We start from the raw sequence: 19,945 nt of genomic DNA, 5'->3' as shown, positions 1-19,945 counted from the left end.
GGCTCAGCTGGCCAACAAAAGTTGGGAACTATTGTTCCTATCTTTGATTTTACTTGCTTATAACATTTAAAACTCCATTTGGGCCTGAAACCTGTAGATACACTGTGAAGGAACTGGAGTATGCTGCCTTAATTGCTTTCTCCTGGGTGAAATTAGTAGGTCCTTTTTGAAAATAAGGGCAAATAAAATAGATGACTGATTTAAGTATTGATATAAGAGAAGTGATGGTAGGTATGGGATAATGTAATAACAAACAGTTAAATAAGATGTCTTGGCAGTGGAGACTGAAAAGTAGTAAATGATAATGCTGAAAGAGGAGAATAGGAACCACGCAGGAAAGGTCTGTCTCAAACAGGTTCCCCCCATTTCGGGTTCCTTTCAGCCACATGACAAATCTAACCTTGATTTTAATGGAGTAAATCTTCACAATTAATGAATGATAATTCATAGCCATTAGTGGACAAGAAAGGCTCATGACTAGTATCCAGCTGGATTATGATAGCTTCAGTAATACAAAGCATTCACTGCTTCTTAGAAGCAACTGCATCTGTTTCCATGTCAGCATGATGCGCTTCCCTGGTATCTAGTCCTCAGTATTGTTCTCCATCTGCCTTGCTGTGACAGAATGAAAAGTGGGAGATTTTAGCAATGTTCTGAAACTTCTTCTTCCTGTCTCCTTTTTTTTTGACACCTTCCTAGGTGCTGGACCAGAAACTATAACATGAATTACTGGTTGATCATCAGGCTGCCCATTCTCATCGCCATTGGGGTGAGTATGGAGCACATGCATCAAGCTGGCAGATTTCCATGAGAAAAGAGCACAAAGAGCAGATGTGTACATGGCTGTTGTGCATGTCCAAAGGCTCATAATAACCTCTGAGGATATTCACATTTTAATTCAGAAATGTGATTTTATGAAACCAAACTGGTTTCTGTCACTGGAATTCTCAACTAGCATTTTGTTTCTTTAATTTGGCCACAACACATGTTGTAGTGGCAGCACATGATAACAAAACAGCATGATGCAGCAATCCAGTTAACTTCCTCATGTACAGGAAGCTATGGCAGGTAATTCAGGGAGGAAGAAGATAACATTCCAGGTACTGGGCTACAGAAGAGCAACAAATTGTGGCATTATGGAGAAATGCCATACTCTGCAGCCACAATACTGTGTCAGTCTCAGACCTCCAGACAAGGCAAATGGGACAGAGACACCTTTACTGTATCTCACTCCCCAGAGATATAGGTGAGATCCCCTGCTTTGTTTAGTGAACTGCCTATGTTTTCAAAGGTGACTTGTGCATTCGCAGAGGGTATCTTCAGAGCATAATACCTTGGCAAGGAGTTGAGTTCTGTGGCAAATTCTGCAGCTGCAGCATAGTAGGATACACAGGGACCTACACATGCATCCACAAAACAGCTTTTTTGAACATGTTTCTTGATGTTAATATAAATCCTTCTTTCATTTTTCCAGGTAAATTTCCTGATTTTTATCAGAGTGATATGCATCATCATCTCCAAACTACAAGCTAATTTGATGTGCAAAACTGACATAAAATGCAGGTATGTCAAATATTGTCTGACATTTTTTTGTGCCCATCAAAATGGAAGACAAATGGTAGACAAAGAGGTACATGAAAGGAGTGAATTGACAGAAGTGGTTAAAGATCACAGCTCTCGAGTGGTGTGCAGGTGTCATGTCACACATTTGTATGGCTGCTTGGACAGTCAGTCCCCAGGAAAGCGTGCTGGTGAAGCCAGGGCAGGTGTTCTAAACAGAAGGCTTGTTGCCAAGTTTGTCACTTTACAATCTTCCATAATACTGGGTGAATACTTATTAAGCAGATTTTTTTTTCCTAATACTTGTAGTATATGCAAATAGTGGATGCGAATGTCCTTGGATGTGTTCAGAGAAGGGCAACAAAGCTTGTGAAAGGGCTGGCAGGAATGTCCTGTGGGAGTGGCTGAGGTCTTTGGAATTACCTAGTTCAGAAAAAATGAGGCTGAAAGGAGATCTCATTGTCCTCTACAGCTTCCTGAGGAGGGCAAGTGGAGAGGAAGGTGCTAATCTCTTCTCACAGGTATTCAGTGATAGGCACTGTGGGAATGCCTCAAAGTTCTGTCAGGAAGTTTAAACTGGACATTTTGAAGCATTCTTTTACCAAGAAGGTGGTCAAACACTGGAACAGTCTTCCTCAAGACTGGATCAGTGCCCCAGGCCTGTCAATATTTAAAGAGGCATATGGACAATACTCTTGATAACGTGCTTTAACTTTTTGTCAGCCTTGAATTACTCAGACAGTTGGACTAGATGATTGTTGTTGGTCCCTTCCAAATGAAACAAACTATTCTATCCTATTCTAATTTGAAAAAATTAATATGAGTGTTATATTATTATTACTGTTTTATAGAAATTGAGGCTTTCTCTTCAGTGAAGAGCAGGCTGGGTAATTTTGAGCGTTACTCTTTGTTCTTCTTGCCAGTTGTTACTGGGACAAACTTTCAATCTTGAATGCATAGAATGTTTCAAGAGAGATATCAAGGTTATCAGAGAAATGATCAATTTTTATTTTGTAGGCTTCACCATGTTAATCTGTATCCTTCCTGGTTTTTAATCACCTTGCTGAGATTCATGGTCACATCCCTCATTTCTGAATCTTTCAGAACACTTTTGTATTGCAGTCTCAAAAATAATATAGAAATAACTAGTTAGCTATTGAATTAACCAGTTTGGAGCTACATGCTGTGGTTGCTGGACTTTACTGCTGGTTGACTTAAAGTTGGGTATTTCAATGCTGCAGTCTTCTAAGCTGGACATGCGTGTATTTTAGTACATTCTTATCAGAGAATAGAGTTGCCTTTGTATGTTACCTACCTTCTTTACCTCGTGAAATTTTGGAAATTCTAATGCACTTTAGACCTTAAAACAGAGTAAAGGGCACTGCTTTCATGCCTGTTCTTTGGCGGATTTTTTACTATGTGATATTTATATGCCAGGGTAAAATTTGCAGTGGTGGAAGGGGGGGATTTTCCAGTTCTGATGGCCTGAAACCATTTACAAGTCTGACTGTAAATGTACAGGGAGGGCTTTCTTCTGTGCCTTCTTGACTTCTGCAGGCAGCAGGAAGGTCTAATGAAGGTGAGCCATTTCTCAGAGGTGTGTGTTCATTGATTTCTTCATGTTGCATGTTCAAAAATCTTTATTAGAAAGGATTTACCAAGCACAAAGCCTTCACTGATGAAGAGTATAGTCTTGGTGGTCTGTCCAGAAGATGGTGGTTATAGCCAGAAGCTTTGGAGAAAGTCATTGGTAAGCTTCTGACAATAACAAGACCAGTAGTCAGAGATTGCTGTATCAGAATTCCCCTTCCCCTCCTCTTTTTATGCTCAAAAACACTGGAAAAGAGTTTTGGTGGAGAGAAGACTGAACTGCAATGCTCGAATGTGTTATTTTAAGCAAGGACAAGTCTAGGTGCCCTAGAAAGACACTAAGCTAAGCTAAGATACGTTTATGTATAGAAAGGAGAAACAAGTTCTGCTCTCAGGCTAGTCTTTCCTTCACCTCTTTCCTGTTGCCCATTCATTTGACAGAGTGCTCACTGTTCAGTATGGTAGCAAGTGGCTTTTCCCTATAGAAGGAAAGAATTGTGAAGAAACTTCTTGCCTTGTTCAGGGAAAATATTTTCTTTAGGGAGGTCTTAATTATCTAGGAAGTCTTTTCATAGACTTTGCATGGTTTCCTGTTTAAGGCAGAGTTCTCCAAGTATCCCATCTAGAGTAAATGGCATGCATTAAATAAACCAGGGGATTGCTGTGCACCTGCACAACTCACTGGCAGTTCTGGAGGTGTTTCCAGAACCAATTCAGCAGCAGGCTTCTGCTTCTACCTCTATCTCAGGCAGGTGGTGGTGGAGCAGAGCCTCTATCGCAGGAGTTGCTGGTAAGCTGCTCATTTAAGCAAGTTTACTATCCCAAATGCAGTGATTTGTCTAGCTCCGCTATAGATCTGCATTTCTGCTTACCTGTGCATGTAAACTGTTGAATTTCAATAGTTGCTTTGATTCACTATCCTTTAGTCCTTGTGTATCAAAGACATTGGCAAGCCAGTGGATGGAACAAGAGGAGGCACTGTGGCAGCAGTGAGAGTGGGCAGTTGGCTATAAAGACACCAGAAGCCAGCAGTGCCCCCACCTCTCTTGCACCAAAGCCTGAGGCTGTGAATAGGGACCTTGACTCACACCACCCAGAGGAGTGCTCAAAATCGCACATCTCTTCTCCCAGGCTGATCAGTCTGAGTCTTACACCTGGTATGTAGTAACCCCATACAGCAGTACAGAATGGGCACTGACTGAGGAGAAAGCAACTTAATGGAAGACCCAGGGATGCTTTCATTATCCTGTTGGGTGGCTAGCATGTATGTCTATCAAAAGAGAGTTAAGGACCATTCTCATGAATGTTTTCCTGGGGTTGTATCCCTTAGTATTGCTCTCTCAAGTGAGAAATGTTTTATTTCAGGTTGGTTTGTCATTTTTCCTTTCCTAGCTGTGTCTTTGAACTTGCCATTTAAATCATGGAGTTATCACTCACTTTAAGACAGTTTAACTGCTTTTACAAAGTGTTCTGCAGTTACGGTTTGTTACAGTGTTCTAAAGATTTAACACACCACAGAGGTGCGAAGGAACAGCAAGTACTCCTCCCTTTGCTACAAATTTTTTTTTAATATTCCAATTATTAATAGATTTTATCTTTCAGGCCATCAATAAGGTAGGTTTTGGTCATCTTTCCTGCTTACAAATTGGGAAAAGGATACACAAGAAGACATCTCAAGTACAAGAAAGCATGTTGCCTCCTGCATTTGAAAGATTTTCCAGGCACAGCTACAGGTTGGGCAGAGAAGAGATTCAGAGCAGCCCTATGGAGAAGGACTTGGGGGTATTGGTTGATGAGAAAATGAACATGAGCAGGCTTCAGTGTGTGCTCGCAGCCCAGAAAGCCAACCGTGTCCTGGGCTGCATCAAAAGGAGCGTGACCAGCAGGTTGGAGGGGGTGATCCTGCCCCTCTGCTCTGCTCTCGTGAGACCTCACCTGGAGTATTGTGTGCAGTTCTGGTGTCCTCAACATAAAAAGGACATGGAACTGTTGGAGCAAGCCCAGAGGAGGGCCACGAGGATGATCAGGGGACTGGAGCACCTCCCGTATGAAGACAGGCTGAGAAAGTTGGGGCTGTTCAGCCTGGAGAAGAGAAGGCTGCGTGGAGACCTCATAGCAGCCTTCCAGTATCTGAAGGGGGCCTAGAAGGATACTGGGGAGGGACTCTTCATTAGGGACTGTAGTGATAATACAAGGGGTAACGGGTTCAAACTTAAACAAGGGAAGTTTAGATTGGATATAAGGAGAAAGTTCTTTACTGTGAGGGTGTTGAGGCACTGGAATGGGCTGCCCAAGAAAGTTATGATTGCTCCATCCCTGGTAGTGTTCAAGCCCAGGTTGGACAAAGCCTTGGGTGACATGGTTTAGTTTGAGGTGTCCCTGCCCATGGCAGGGGGGGTTGGAACTAGATGATCCTAAGGTCCTTTGCAACCCTAACTAAGGGTTATATAATAACCCACTAAGGTTATTTTGAGGGATTCTTTTTTTTTTCTTTTTTTTCCTGCCACCTTTTGAGGAGGACCCTGCAACACAAAGTGGTGCAGTGACTTACCAGTGTTGACAGTGTGTCAGAAGTAGAATGCAGAAACTGTGACTCCCAGTGATTGGGATCAACACTGATCTACTCAGTGGCATCATTTTTTTTCTTTCTTTGTGATTTTAGGCTGGCCAAGTCTACATTGACTCTGATCCCGCTGCTGGGGACCCATGAAGTCATCTTTGCTTTTATTACTGATGAGCATGCCAGAGGGATGCTGCGCTTTGTGAAGCTTTTCACTGAACTCTCCTTTGCTTCTTTCCAGGTAGCAGCATCGTGCCCATATGCAAAAGATATTTTTTAACTGCTCTTTGGGGACCTGCTTTCTCTCTCATTCATTGCATGTTCCCTGTTCTTTATATTTCTCAATTTAGTGCTGGATATTACAGGATTATGACAGCGGGAGGGAAAATATGAGGACTAATTTTTAATAGCCAACTTACATGTTAGTGTCATGTACTCTTGTGTCTCAATGTTCTTAAATTGACCACAACAAATTGGTATTCCTATCCACGTATTAATATCTACTTCCTATGGGACACCTCAAGGCAATAATGAAATTGTCTGTGATTTCCTGTAATTGTATAATGGCATTGCTGAAAGCAGATTTTGTGCTTTCTCTAGTGTTTTTGATACTCCCTGGAAAATCTGTGCTGTAAGAGGTAACTATCTACAGCTGTAACTGCATACGAGGAGGATGTAGGTTTACTGTGGTTTTTTTTGTTTTTTTTTTTTTTGTAGCTATTGCCTTAGGTAAGGCCATTTCAAGAGTCTCCTTGTCTAAAGCAATCATTGTTCTAGTTTCTCTGCTCACCCACTCATTCCCTTTTATTAAGCACAAAACTGTATTTAAGATCACCATGAATTATTCACTTACAAAGTGTTTATAACTTGAAACCAGGTAAGGAAAAAGAAGGGGAAAGGTATCTTTAGAAAAAAATAACTGGTTGAAGAAACATTAACATCTTCCTCCCAGTATTGTGCACTTTGAGACATAGTTCTGTCAAATCTCTCATCTGCCATCAGAGCTGGCAGGGACCAGAGATTGTCTCCATCCTTCAGTCTTTTATGAGGCATGCCATTGTGGAGCTTCTAGCCCTCTGCAAGTTTGTTTGGCAAAGTGATGGAATTGCTCTGCTCACTGCTGTTCTGTTTTTTGTTGATTTCAGGGGCTGATGGTTGCAATTCTCTACTGTTTCATCAATAATGAGGTAAGACACACTAGGTGTTCAGTTTGCCTTATCAGCATCCACTGTAGGGAAAGAAAACTGAAAATGATCTTGAACTGCCTAAATTAGCCTTGTTCAGGACTTTCATTTGTTTTGCAAACCCACCTCTGTACAGCTACACAGGATAACTCCTCAGACAAATGTTTATGGAAAGAATTCAGGCAGTATAATTTAGGGCCACTATTTGTAGACATGAAATCTTGCAAATTGTCTTGCTCACAACTGTGTAGTTTGCACTGCTGAAGCTTTTATTTTATTAAGAATTATAGCTGCTTTTCTTAATCTGTGTCATAGTCCTTCTTACTTACTTGTTTTGGGGAATGTGGAAGTAGAGCCAGTTTTATTCTGAGAACTCAGCTCAGACAAGACTGATGAGGTGGGGGAGTCATCTTGGCTAATGCCTGTACAATTTGGTTCTGTCTGATCTTTCTTGTGGCCCAGCTACTTGAAGACATCACTGCTCTCTCATTCAAACCGAACTTCATGGAGTGGGGAGCTCACCCGCACGTCCAGAAGAAATTCAGCTAGGGCTTTGAGTTAATTGATTGCGAGTATCATCTTCTATGGCTTCTGCTGAATCCCAGCCCTGTTGAGGGAAAGAGTGTTTTTCTGATTTACTACTGCAGGAATCTCTCATGTTCCCTTGCAAGTGATGATTATTATTCTTCATTCAGCAGCCAGGTTTGCAAGGCAAGCAAACACTACTAATTTGACAGTACATTAGTAAGTTTACTGCACATCAATGTGTTTTACACTCATGCTAAATCTACTCTACTAAGTCTACTGAACATGGCACGGTAATTCAGTCACCTGTTGAGAGATGAGCCTCACCAAGGAATTAGAATCAATGGAATAATGTTCTACTCGTGTCATTATGGCCAGGCTGAAGTCAACAGAAAAGCAGTGGGCATCCTAAATTAAGCCCTTCAGGAGACTGCTCACTTCTGTAGTTTGTGGGTAAGATTTTGTTTAAATTGATGTGTTAATCGTACTGCTTATGAAAGTCAGAGGTGCATAGCAGCAGGCTCTGCCCAAGCGTGATTAGGAGAATATTTGTTTCAAATTCCTTGTACAGCTTTACAGGTGTACTTTAATCCTGAAACGCAGCACCGTCTGCTGGTGCATCATGTATTTCTTTTGATCACTCTGGCCTTTGCTCATACATTCCCTATGCAACTGCAGCCAGGCCTCTCATGAGTAATGCCCAATCAGTCATTTCCTCCATGTGATACAAGGGCAAAATTACATCATAGCCCAAACTTTATTACAAACCCTGAAACAAATAGGCTTGTCTCATTTGAGGGAACTTACTGTGAAGTAGCCTACCTACATTTCTAAGAGGTCCTCCAAATCTTTTGTTGCTATAGTTCTTTTATCTTTGTAGTAATTCATAAAATCTAACCACAGTGTTAGTGTTAGCTCAGCTTCACAAAAGGCTGACAGTCTAGGATTAATTATTTTTGCTTTTTCCAACCCTTGCTAAAAGAAAGGAGGAGGATTTTGTCAAGCCCAGTCATCAGCATCCATAAAATAAATCCATGTAAAGAGTTTGATTATGTCAAGGCTCTTCTATTTCTTTCCTAAACTATATGAGAAATTTTTCTAAGCTAAATGAGAAACTGTTTTTCTTCTGACAGACTATATGTACCTGAAGACTACCCTTGTTTGCAATATGGTCTGTTTTTATTTTTGTCTGTGACTTACTGACTTTTTTTTTTCCTTAACCATACAGAATGAAAGATTTTTACAAGTTCTGGTGCTAGATCAAGGGTAGAAATAAAGTTAGAATTTATATTAATATACTTTTCTAGTATCTGCTTATGCAAAAACATTAAAGTATGTTCATATTTCAGTCATATTTCACTGGAAAGATTCTAGGATTTTCACTGATACTGCCAATAGCAGCATCTCATCAGATTTGTCAGTCTGATCACCAATGTTATCTGCAAAATAAGATGGCCTTAATATGACCAGGTTTTCTGCAATTAGAATTGCTTTCTGTAAGATATATTCTAAACCACTGCCTCTTTCCACCTGAATTAGCTTAACCTGGTTCAGGTTTCATTCTCTGTAGTCTTCCTATTGCAATGGAAATACACTTCATTCTTCTACTTTAAAGAATCTGTGCTGACTCCAGGACTTCTGATTTTTTTTTTTTAATTACTGCCCAATCTTCTCTTTTTCTTTTAATTTCTTTTCATTCTCTATACTGACCATCCATTGAACTCCTCCACCACCTCCATTCTATCCCATTTCAGACCTACTTTCCTTTCACTATGATGAGTTTTTCTGCTGAAGTTTTGTTTGGTTTTGGTTGGGTTTTGTTTTTTTTTGTAATTGGAGTATGGATTCATTGCCATACTCCCAACACCCTTGCCCACTAGCTGCATTAAGCTCAATCAGCTGCTCTCTGTGAGAAGTCTTCTGTGTCTTTGAGCTCCTTGACCATCTTTTCTGAGTTCTCATACCTCTTCCCTTTCTCTTTCAAAATACACTATATAAAAATTTTCCTTCCCCTTTCTTGTGAGAGCCTTGTTCATGGTTCCCTTTTCCCTGCAGAGCTTATTTCTGGGGCCTCTAACCCACTCCTGGAAGTCACTAGGCTAATTATTTTGCTGAAAGATCTGTAGATCTACTTCTGTGTTCAAGAATTGCCTCTTCAGAAAATAATTCTTAACTTATTCCCTCGGACATTCACAGTCTAAGACAAAACTCAATTCAACACAGACTGCAGAGCTGCTCTTTACCTTTTTCCTATCCTCTAGAGAGAAAACTAATATTCTGTCATTCAGATCAATTCCTAAGACAGATTCATTCCTATAGTCTTTTGCTCAGGTCTTCCCATTCACTTCATCTCAGCATTGCAGGCTATTTATATCGTAGTTCTAGGATACAGCCTGTCATTCCAGCCAGACTGAAGACTCATTTCCTCCCTTTGACTGATTCTAAGATACCTATTTCTATTGCTTATTGACTTAGTCAGCAAGTATGTTTATGCTTGCTTTCAGGATCTGCCTGTAAATGTCTACACTGTTTTTTTCACAGTGCTGACTACTAAACCAACTACTTTCCATGGCCTAAAAAGGTATCAAGTATTGGAGTGGTAATACAGTCAGTTCTTCTCCTGCAGATAGTACGGTCCCTGCATTTCACTGTTTACGTTTTTGTTGCACTGTTGTCCGTCGTTCTTCTGTGCCAAGCTATCCCAGACACACTCTCTTTTTCTGGTGTCTTTGTGCAGCTTTTGACACGAAAGCCCTGAGTTATGGTAAAATACAAGGATCTATCTCGGCATCTTTCCTTCTGTCCCATTTGGTTGTGATACCGGAGAAACAGATTCCATTGTCAAAAATGCAGAGGTGGAGCTGTTTCCCACCAAGACATTATTCAGGACAAGGGCTGTAGTCCAGAGCTTCTACTGCTAGAAATAACCACCAAGGGAAGCCAACAGAGTGTGTAGGGTTCTGCTCCTTTTTTAGGGTGGCCTTCCAGGTTCACTATTTCACAATGAACAAACAGAGTAGACAGACATACTGCAGCCGGTTCTCTAGGAGGTTTCCCCTCTGAGAATAAAGGTTTCAGGAACCTGGATATGATGACAAGCCTGTGCTGAAACAGCCATCAACCCATTTAGTCTCTTGATGGTCACTAACAGACCCTACAAGGAAATAAAAAGGAACTCTGCAGAGAAGGCTCACTTTACAGGCCCTCTTGTAGTGAACTTACTTCCAGACTAAAGTACATACTATAATGAATTGATTACTGTAGTTGTACTCCTGCCTTTCCCTGGAGTAAAAAAAAAAGGTTCCATTTTATGTCCTCTGCCTTAATATGTTAAAAGCTAATGGAGATTCTTACTTCAGTCAAATAGCAAGAACTTTGCCCACGGAACAGGAAGACCTAAATTCTGTTCTTGTTTAGCAGGTGCAAGACCCTGGATAAACTTCCAAATGAGTACAGAGGTTACACAGTTTAACCTAGAACTTGTGACTGGATGAGCATATTCTGTAGCTTTTAAAAAAGCTGATATCTAGAACAAGATATTGTAAGTGCTATTTAAAAATGAGGGGAAAAGTACAGTCTTTAATGTGCTTGATTGTTGTTTTTTCAATTCTGAATAAATCTTTAATTTTTTATAGAATACAAGCCTCTGTATATATTCAAAGAACAAAAATAATCTAAGACTTAATACTGTTTAAATCAAACCAAAAGTTAAAACAGGACCCTTAAGAATACCTGTAGTGACAGTACTGAGCAGGAATCTGGTCTTTTCAGTCATTTCCTGGCTGATAAGCAGTCAACTTAATTGTTAGTACTGGTAGGGCATAGAGTACATTCAGTATTGCAGCTGAATACAATTTAGAATAAAATAATGAAGGTAAGATTTCCTGGTGCATAAAAGAGCTTTATTTCTACAAGTAAAAGTGAATGCTGTCATTATTTTAAACATGGAATACCCTATAATGGACTAATGAGATAATTGGATAATTTGAAGCAATAATATTGCAGGTTTGAAGCACTGCCAGCTTTTTTCAGTAGTATGGTATCTTTATTTTCATCTCACTGCTTTTTTTTTTTTTTTTGAGTCATTTAAAGATCTGAAGTCCTGTATTCATTCCTTTACTTTCCTTGTTTCTGTTAGGTTCAGATGGAGTTTCGGAAAAGCTGGGAGCGCTGGAGATTGGAACATCTGTATGTCCAGAGAGACAGCAGTATGAAACCTCTTAAGTGTCCAGCCAACAGCATCAGTAGTGGAGGCACGGTAGGCAGTACTGTCTACGCTGCCACATGTCATGCCACGTTCAGCTAAGATTTCTGCAGGTGAATGAGACTGAGAACAATGGACTGTGTAATATAACTGAAAACCATTATCCAAGCAAGTGGCTTACGTATGCCATCTCCAGCAAGAAACTTAAGTATATGCTGCTTATTGCCTGCAGGCTGTTGGACAAAGGTTTTTAGGGAAAGCAATCTGCTAATGTAATCAACACATCAGAGGAAAAATTGATCATGTCTAAAGTAAGTTAAAAGAGATCTTTCTGTTTGCACATAAGGCCTCCAGGTGTCCAAAACTCTTAAGCATAGCATTGATCCAGTCTCAAAGCATGGGGTCAATGGCTTATTACTGTTGAGTGGGCAAGCTGAGTGATTGGTTAAATTACAAGAATAGAGTATGATTATTGCCAAAAAGTACATTTAGACTTTTATGGGTTAGGATAAGGTGTAGCACCATTTTTTGGACAGAAAAACAAACAAACAAACACACACCCCCCCAAAACCAAACCAACCAAACAAAAAAAAAAAACACAAACAAAAAAGCCCTACCACAATACTCAGTGAGACACAACTTGTGTGTTAGGGGAAGAATCAGTTTTGTAGTAAGTTTCCCAAAGCTAAAGTTGAAGATGATGCTTACCCGTTTTCTCGGTAGGTGAAGAACAGCATTGTGAAGGTCTATCAGTACAGCAGGTAGCATGGCATACATTTCTGAATTATCTTTTTAAGCATCACTGGAAAATAAATAAACCAAACCAACTATGTGCTAGGGACCTCTTCTGCTATTAATAAGTGTCCATTGTCTCTATTCACATGGGTGGAAATAGCCCCTGAATGCACAGCTCTTGTTTTTACATGGGCTCTCTGTAAAAGACCTGGCACACAGGTGTGAGCAGGGATAGGAGAGTGACTTGTGGTTCGAGAGGACATTTTCTAAGCTACACGCTGTTTTTTGTGGGTGCAAGCACACAGAAGTCAGCTTGTGGTCACAGCTGCTCTTAGCAGAATTCAACTACTTGGAAAAGATGCGGTATTCCACTGTGTAGGCTTGCTTTTCTTTCTCCTCCAGCCTTGTTGTTTTTCTCCAGACGGGTGATACCTGCTGGAGGCTGCGCTGGACCTGGACTGGTGTGACGGATGCGGGTTCAGCACGACGGACAGCTCCCGTTGCCCGCCTGCCCATGCTGGGCTGGGCTGCCCTCCTGCTTCTCTTCCTCCTCTCCAGCCTGCCTGCCATCAGCGGGATTCAGAAAATGCCGCCCCCCCCCCCCCCCTCCCCCATCCTAAACTCAACGGGCTTTTGTCTGTTTGCTTAAAACTGCTAGGGCTCTGGCAGTGAATGTATCTAACCTAGCCCCCCCCCCCCCATGATATTAACAAGAGTTGCTGGGGAAAACCAGCGGTACCTTTACAAGCAGGATGTGCTCCTTTGCATCACTTAACAGCAAGTTTTATAGATCTTTACTCAGCTGTTATTCGGGCTCCTTTTACAGCAGAGAGGCAAGGTGCCAAGGACTAGCTCTGAGCACATCACCATCCATACATTTCTTGTAGTAAGTAACTTCCATGGTACAGCAGTTAAGACTATTAAGCAGAGTTAAAAAAAAAAAAAAAAAACCAAAAAAAAAAAACCAAAAAACAAACCAAAAGAAAAAAAAAAACAACCAAAAAAAAAACCAACTAACCAAAAACCCTACATATTTCCAAGTCTCTCTTTGCACTTGTGTTCACAGCCCTTGTTGCCAAAAAAGTGAACTGGATATTCTGGGGTGTAATTCAGTATCTTTCCTGCCTGAAGGTAGATTGCTTTGCATAGGATTATTTAATCATTGTATTAGAATCCAGATTGCCAACAGGGTGGATTAGTTTTGCAATCATCAGGTTAGAATTGAATTAGCAAGGATGTGTTACCTTCTTCTATGATGCTTGTAATTGAGCTCCAGGGTGTGTGTGTGTGTGTGTGTGTGTGTGTGTATCAGACATGCTTATAGAAATCCACCAGGCTGTCTTATGGACTTTTAGCACGCTGGCTTCAACCTGAGCCACTTCCAGGCCTTCCATTCCCAATTCTGGCTGCAGAGCTGACCTTGGAATGAAGCACCTCAGGTTCTTCTGTAAACTGAGTAACCAGCTTCTGTGTTGTGTGACCATCAATACAACACAATAACTGAGCACCACATGTGTATGTTAACTGCTGTACTACAACTTAATTAGCTTCCTGTATATAAAGATTATGCTTGATGTTTCTATTTAACATCTGCCCTTGAGTGCTTTGAATAGAAGCCTGGTAAAGTTAATCACTGGTAGGTGAAAAGGCAGCATGATGACAGATGAACTTTACAGTTGTATGATAATGCACACGGGAGGGAATAATTTCACTCATGAATATTTAAGAGTAGGTGCTAGTTTTCCAGGGTCCTGCTTAGTTGTGTGCAAACCTGGAAAAAAGTTTCTGCTACTTGTACAACAGTTAGCAAGATGATAGTTTGCTATGACAGGAAGCTACGGAAGTGTTTTAACTCACTACTATGCTGGAAAAAGTACACATAACAAATGAAAGAGGACTGACATAGGAATAGAGAATATTTACGCACATGGTACCAAACCTGTACTTAGCTGCTGTCACAAGATTGTTTCAACAGTTTGATGTGCTTTTGTGTTACTAAGCTCTTCTCCCTCCCAGACACTTAAGAATAGAGGGCTTTGGGCCCACAAGAAGAGCTCGAGCACCAGTCAAAATTCCGCCTTGTTAGAATACAAGAGAAATATAAGATGATGAAGTGAGACCTTAGCCAAGCAGAGGGTAGTAGTAGTTTCCCACCCCCTACCTCTCTGATTAAACTCCCATGCCTTCAAACCTTTTTAAATCCCCTCCAAGGGAGGGAACGACTCAGTGAGAGTAATTGCCACCAAAGCAAAATTAATTTTGAGAACTTGGGTACTTCCAGCAAGGCCTAAATACCAATTTCTCCATCATACTTTATCTACCTACTTCAAAAAAACCTCTTGCAAGCCTTTGTTATTTTACAAGCTGTCTCCATTTCAGGATTTATAATGTGATTTGAGTATCATGAAATAAGCAAACCTAACACAAAGCACTGGAGCAGATGAACTGTGTGAATTTTCATTTCTTGCGCCTTTCAGCTTCATGCTCATTTATTGTTGTAACTTGTTTCATGAAGCATTAAATAGAAGGGTCTACAAATTCATGTGGACATAACTAGAGTTTACAGCAAATTAAAACTTCCAGCATTGCTGCTATAATTTTATAATTTCATGAATATCACCTTGTATTTAATATTTATTTGCATGTATTTCCTGGTTTTGAAGAGCACTCACAGAATCAAACTGTATAAGATGTCAGAGTATCAACTCCCCTTAAACACTACGCTAATGTTTATTTTTATCCTTGTGAATAAAGTTTCAACTCAAAAAATTCTGTCAGTCATGTATTTAAGTATCACCTGACTACTACTTACTCTGCAATTAGAATACTTTTTAAGAATGGAAAGACTCATAGTCTTGGTTCTTCTAAGGAAACAAAGCTCTGTATTTGCAACTGTATGTCCAAAGAGGCTTTTGAATCTGCAGGGGCTGTGTTAATCAAAACCAAAATGCAGCATTTTATTTGTAAAGAGTCAGAAGGAATTGGTAGGAATAGTGAGAACTTCTGAAGTTTTTTTTTAACCAAAGGATGGCAAAGTATGTGCAAATCCCAAAATTCTGTGCTCAGCTTTAAGTAGCAACATTTGGAATTTATACATCAGACCAATGCAGAAGCTAAGAGAGTGCTGTGAAAAGCTACTGAGAGATGCTTGGCAGTGTTAAACGTATTACCTGTGCTTTAATCTATTATTCTCTTTCCAGTCATATTAAATTCAAAACAACTTTTCCTTAGTTTCCCCAGTGGTAAGTCAACTGTGTGTAACTGTGACATAAGAAAAGTCATAAGGAAACAGGATTTGAAAGACCAATTTGTGACTCAGCTCAGTCCTCAGAGGCACAAGTTCTACTAGCTGCTCTTCACTATGACTTAATGATTTAATAAAATATGTATTAAAAAAATACCAGTGGATCATACAAGAACACTTTACACATTGTGGGATGGTACTAAGAAGCACCATCAGCTGTGCTCTCTTAAAAGGACTGTATCCAATGACAGAGCAAATCCCCTTCCATCTGAGGGCCTCTTGCATTTCCACATTTGCTGCACACTTATCCCAAGTTTCTTCAAAAATGATGGTTAAACTCCTATATTTTATTACATGCCAGGAATAATAATGTCTTTTTTTCTTACATTATAAATGTAAGGCACTGGAATGGGTTGTCTGAGGAAGCTGTGAATGCTCCATCCCTGATGGTGTTAAAGGCCAGGCTGGACAAAGCCTTGGATGACACGGTTTAGTGTGAGGTGTCCCTGCCCATGGCAGGGAGTTGGAGCTAGATGATCTTAAGGTCCTTTCCAACCCTAACTATTCTATGATTCTATGATAAAAGTTGTTAACATAAAGCAAACAGGGAACTTGCATTAAAATCAGATGTTTGTTTTAGATGAAAGACATGAGTGCAAACAGAAGCATCATTCAATTTCAGGTATACAGATAGTGTTTCATGTCTGTTCTTCAGAAAGAGCATTCTTGCTAGTGCTGGGAAGAAAAGCAGTTGTCTATTCCTCTGAAGGTGCCCTCAAATACCAGCCTTCCCGTACCAGTGGCAAAGATCACCAGTAGCTGAAATTCACCAGATGACTCACTGCTGTGAAAAGACCGTGCCTATCGCTGCACCACCAGCACAACCCCGGAGACGAGGGGTTTTGCGGCCGGCTGCCCAGTCTCAGCTTCCCCTGGGAACGAGACCGAAGCGCACATTTTGCTACGGCTTTATTCGGGACCGGCCCGGGCCTGGGGAAACCCCGCCAGGAGAAAGGCACAAGCGGCGTTTTTCACAGAAATAACGTGCTTCCCCCCACTTCCTGAGGTCCGTGGTACGGGGAGTGGAGGTAGTGCGGGTCCCCGGCAGCCGAGCCAATTACTACCTCCCGGCGGCTGGCCGGTAATACAGCTCCCGCTCCAGCTGCTCCACGGTCAGCGTCCCGCGGATGGGGACGCAGCCGGGGTTAAAGACGGAGTATGCGCTCAGCTCTCCCTGCCGCCGCTCGTCGGGGCCGCGGGTGCCGACGTACATCCAGTAGAGCAGGGAGAGGACGAAGTAGGGCAGCCCCAGCTCCAGCTCCACGAACAACGCCAGCAGCACCGCCCACAGCAGCACCTTCAGCACCAGCAGCAACCTCCCCGACACCGGAGCCACCGCCTCGCCGGGAGGGGCCTGTAGAGGCGGCAGCGAAAGGCGGCGTCAGGCACCGACACGACGCCACGCAGCCCCGCCCCTCTCCTCCCCTTCTCCACCCATGTCAGCGCTCACCTGACGGCCGCCGCCCGGGCCCGCCGCGGTGGCTTCCCGCTGTCCCTCGGCGGCCTCCGGATCCGTGGCCGTTCCCGGCGGCTCCGCTGGGCGCGATGAGGCGGTGGCGGTGGCGCTGCCGCGGGCGGCCCGAAACTCAGCCAGGCGCCGCTCCACGGTGGCAGACATGGCCGCCCACGCCTGCGCAGGAGCCGTGCGGTAGCTCCGCTCGGGGGTGGGGCCGAGCAACGCCGCTCCGGGGCGGACCCAAAGTGGGGTCTGAGTCGGATGGAGACCGGGGGGGGAACGTCTGACCCGGAACCGTGGGCGCTCGCGGGGCCGAAACTCCCGTATGGGGACCCACAGGCAATAGGCAATGCTCTGCCTTTCCTTTTGTGAATTGGTACTGGAGCCAGCCGGTTAGCTCTGGAAAAAAAACTCTACATCACCAAAGGCCTTCCCCTTTTGTGGTTTGTCTTTTTGTTTTTCATATTTAAACCTTAATGACTAATGTTGACACCAAAATGAAAAGGGAAAGGATAGAAGGAAGCATGGGATGACCAGAACCTGGAGAAGAAGAACGAAGCATTAGCAACCAGCGTGACCAGCAGGGTTTGTGCTGGGTACTGGAGTGGTCGTTTTAGAGCTGTGCTGAGCAGCCTGGGCAGGGTTGGCATGGAGGAGGAGAAGGAGGAAAAAGTGAAGGGCACCCACATGTGCTGGGTATGCCGGCAGGCCCATGCTTAGTGGTGTGAGAGGGGCCACGGCTTGCCTTGGGCACCTGCTGCTGGCTGTGGAGGAGTGTGTGGTGGGCTTCCTCCAATGCTGGCATAGGGGCCTCTCCAGTGTCCCTTGGCGCGGGTGTCTGCTAAAACCATTCCAGTTCATCCCACTTTCTCTTTAAACAAAAAATTAAAATCAGGAAAACCAGCTCTGTCACGTCATCTTTCAGTTATTAGTACAGCCAAGAAATAGAAATGTATTTACTGGAGCTGGCTCTTAGCCTCAGGAGTGAAATATTTATCACTCTGCAGCAGTAATGATTAGCCATGAGACATCGTTTCATCCTGCAGTGCCATTTCCAGTTACTTACAGCTTTCTCAGAAGTGACCTTTAGGGCTGAATATCTCACACATGTGTCAGCTCAGAAGTTAATATGAGAAGTCTAATAAAAATCAATTTGGGTGTTCTTAAGTTATCTTAATGTGGAAAAAAATTGTGGTTTTTTTTCCAGCCAAATAATTTTTCAAATGCCTATTTTATGCTCAGTTACAAAATAACTTACTTTTAACCTTGCAACTTTGCAAAAAGTGACACAATGAATGACATTTTTCTCTTTATTTGTGGAAATTTGATTTTGAAATAACAGTCCAAAATGTTTTAAGATAGCCTGCACAAGACATTATTTTGAATTTTTTTCCTTTCTCTTGTACTACTGTTCATGAAAACAGTTCCTCCAAGAACTGCTGGGTAATTCCACGTTATGTTCTGCATGCATCATTCATCAAACTAATAGTTACACCTGAGCTTAATAGCACTTTTGCAAGTGATTCACATGCTCTCAGCTAATATTAAAAATTTACTAGGTTTAATATGTATCTGCTGTTGTGCAAACAAATAGCTATCTTATGGCTGTGTCAGGGTACCTGTATTGCCCTGTGTTGTTAAGACACATGTAAAAGCGTGCTGTGAGTCATGCCTTTGAAGACTAAGAGCACTACAGCCATCTCATCTGTAAATGAGTGTTACACTGCAGACAAATGCCTAAACAAATTTGGATCAATAAAGTCTTAGATGACTTCAGTATATCGGTTTTAAACAAACAGCTCCATTGACTAGAGAGTTTATTTAACAAACCATCTGGACAATCTGTTCCCTACTGTTAATGCTTGTAGAGGTCCTGAACAGTTCACCAAGGCCAATCTTTGGCGCCTCAGCCAGTGGTTGGGAGGGCAGGGAGAGCACGGAGAGCTCAAAAACTTCTTCTCTGTGTCTCTTAAGTCACTTCATGCCTTCTGTACTACATATGAGGGGGAAAAAAAATGCTTGTAGTCTTTTTGTAGATGTGAGACCATGAGTCAAGTCTTTCTTCCCTTTTGCTGCAGCTAAGTAAATGATTAATCAAAAATGTCCAGTGCTGCTGATAGATCTCTCATGCTTCATTCTCAGTAACTGACATTCTGGAACTGCTCATCAACTTTTAGGAGGCAGCATTAAGATAACTTCAGAAACTTGTGATTATTTTAACTTGGTTTCATGCTAAATCATAATGGTAATGTCTGTAATACAAAGAAGCCCAGTGTATTTCTCTCAAGAAGAAAACCTCTTCTTCTTTATATATTTTCACTTTTAACCATTTTGAAACCCTTTATCCCAGCTATAATCTTTTCATTATATTTTATTATTTATGATACAGAAGAATCTTTGCATTCTACTCTCAGCCAGTTATCACCAGCATAAGGGAGTACTTTTTCAGTTCTTGGGAACTTTCAAAACATTAGGAATCTTGAGTATGTCACTCCATCAGCAAGAGAACTGAAAAAGATGAACTGGCTCAGTGGTTTGGAATGTTGTTGCTTACTTCCTACAGCTGCAGCTATCAGTTCATGTGTACCAGCTTTTTCAGATATCAACACTAATCAAGTCACATTAACTTTTCTAATGGATTACTCTAATTCACTGACAGGAGCTTTCTCCTTCATGAGATAAGCATCCACACACACACTGACTTGCTAAGTGCCATTAATGCAGACAGAAGGGCAGCCCATTATTAATTTAACAACCTAGCTTAATTAGTTCAATGGAGCTGAGGGAGCATTAGCTTTAGTTGTTGAGGTCTTGGAGAACGTGCATA

General features: G+C 41.8%; 2 protein-coding genes across 2 annotated transcripts in view; one reads left to right on the top strand and one right to left on the bottom strand.

Moving 5' to 3' along the window:
* GLP1R (glucagon like peptide 1 receptor) overlaps positions 1–11,773 on the top strand; it is an 86,461-nt gene extending 74,688 nt beyond the window's left edge. The window contains exons 9-13 of the mRNA XM_061470926.1: positions 700–769; positions 1,475–1,563; positions 5,813–5,951; positions 6,856–6,897; positions 11,558–11,773. Coding sequence (XP_061326910.1) covers positions 700–769; positions 1,475–1,563; positions 5,813–5,951; positions 6,856–6,897; positions 11,558–11,725 — 508 coding nt within the window. The 3' untranslated portion in view covers positions 11,726–11,773. The remainder of the gene's footprint in view (positions 1–699; positions 770–1,474; positions 1,564–5,812; positions 5,952–6,855; positions 6,898–11,557) is intronic.
* A 4,783-nt stretch (positions 11,774–16,556) lies between these two features.
* On the bottom strand, positions 16,557–17,295 carry SAYSD1 (SAYSVFN motif domain containing 1). Its single transcript, XM_061470908.1, has 2 exons — positions 17,113–17,295; positions 16,557–17,016 (listed from the first exon to the last, which is right to left on the bottom strand). The coding sequence occupies exons 1-2, from the start codon at positions 17,278–17,280 to the stop codon at positions 16,723–16,725; spliced, it is 462 nt and encodes a 153-aa protein (XP_061326892.1). The 5' UTR covers positions 17,281–17,295; the 3' UTR covers positions 16,557–16,722.
* Positions 17,296–19,945: the final 2,650 nt, after the last annotated feature.

This window comes from Pezoporus flaviventris, unplaced genomic scaffold, assembly GCF_033815535.1.
Source record: "Pezoporus flaviventris isolate CSIRO_AGI_PZ_B2104156 unplaced genomic scaffold, CSIRO_AGI_Pfla_v1 ptg000066l, whole genome shotgun sequence".
Taxonomy (NCBI): Eukaryota; Metazoa; Chordata; class Aves; order Psittaciformes; family Psittacidae; genus Pezoporus; species Pezoporus flaviventris.
This window is presented reverse-complemented; position numbering and strand designations above follow the sequence as displayed.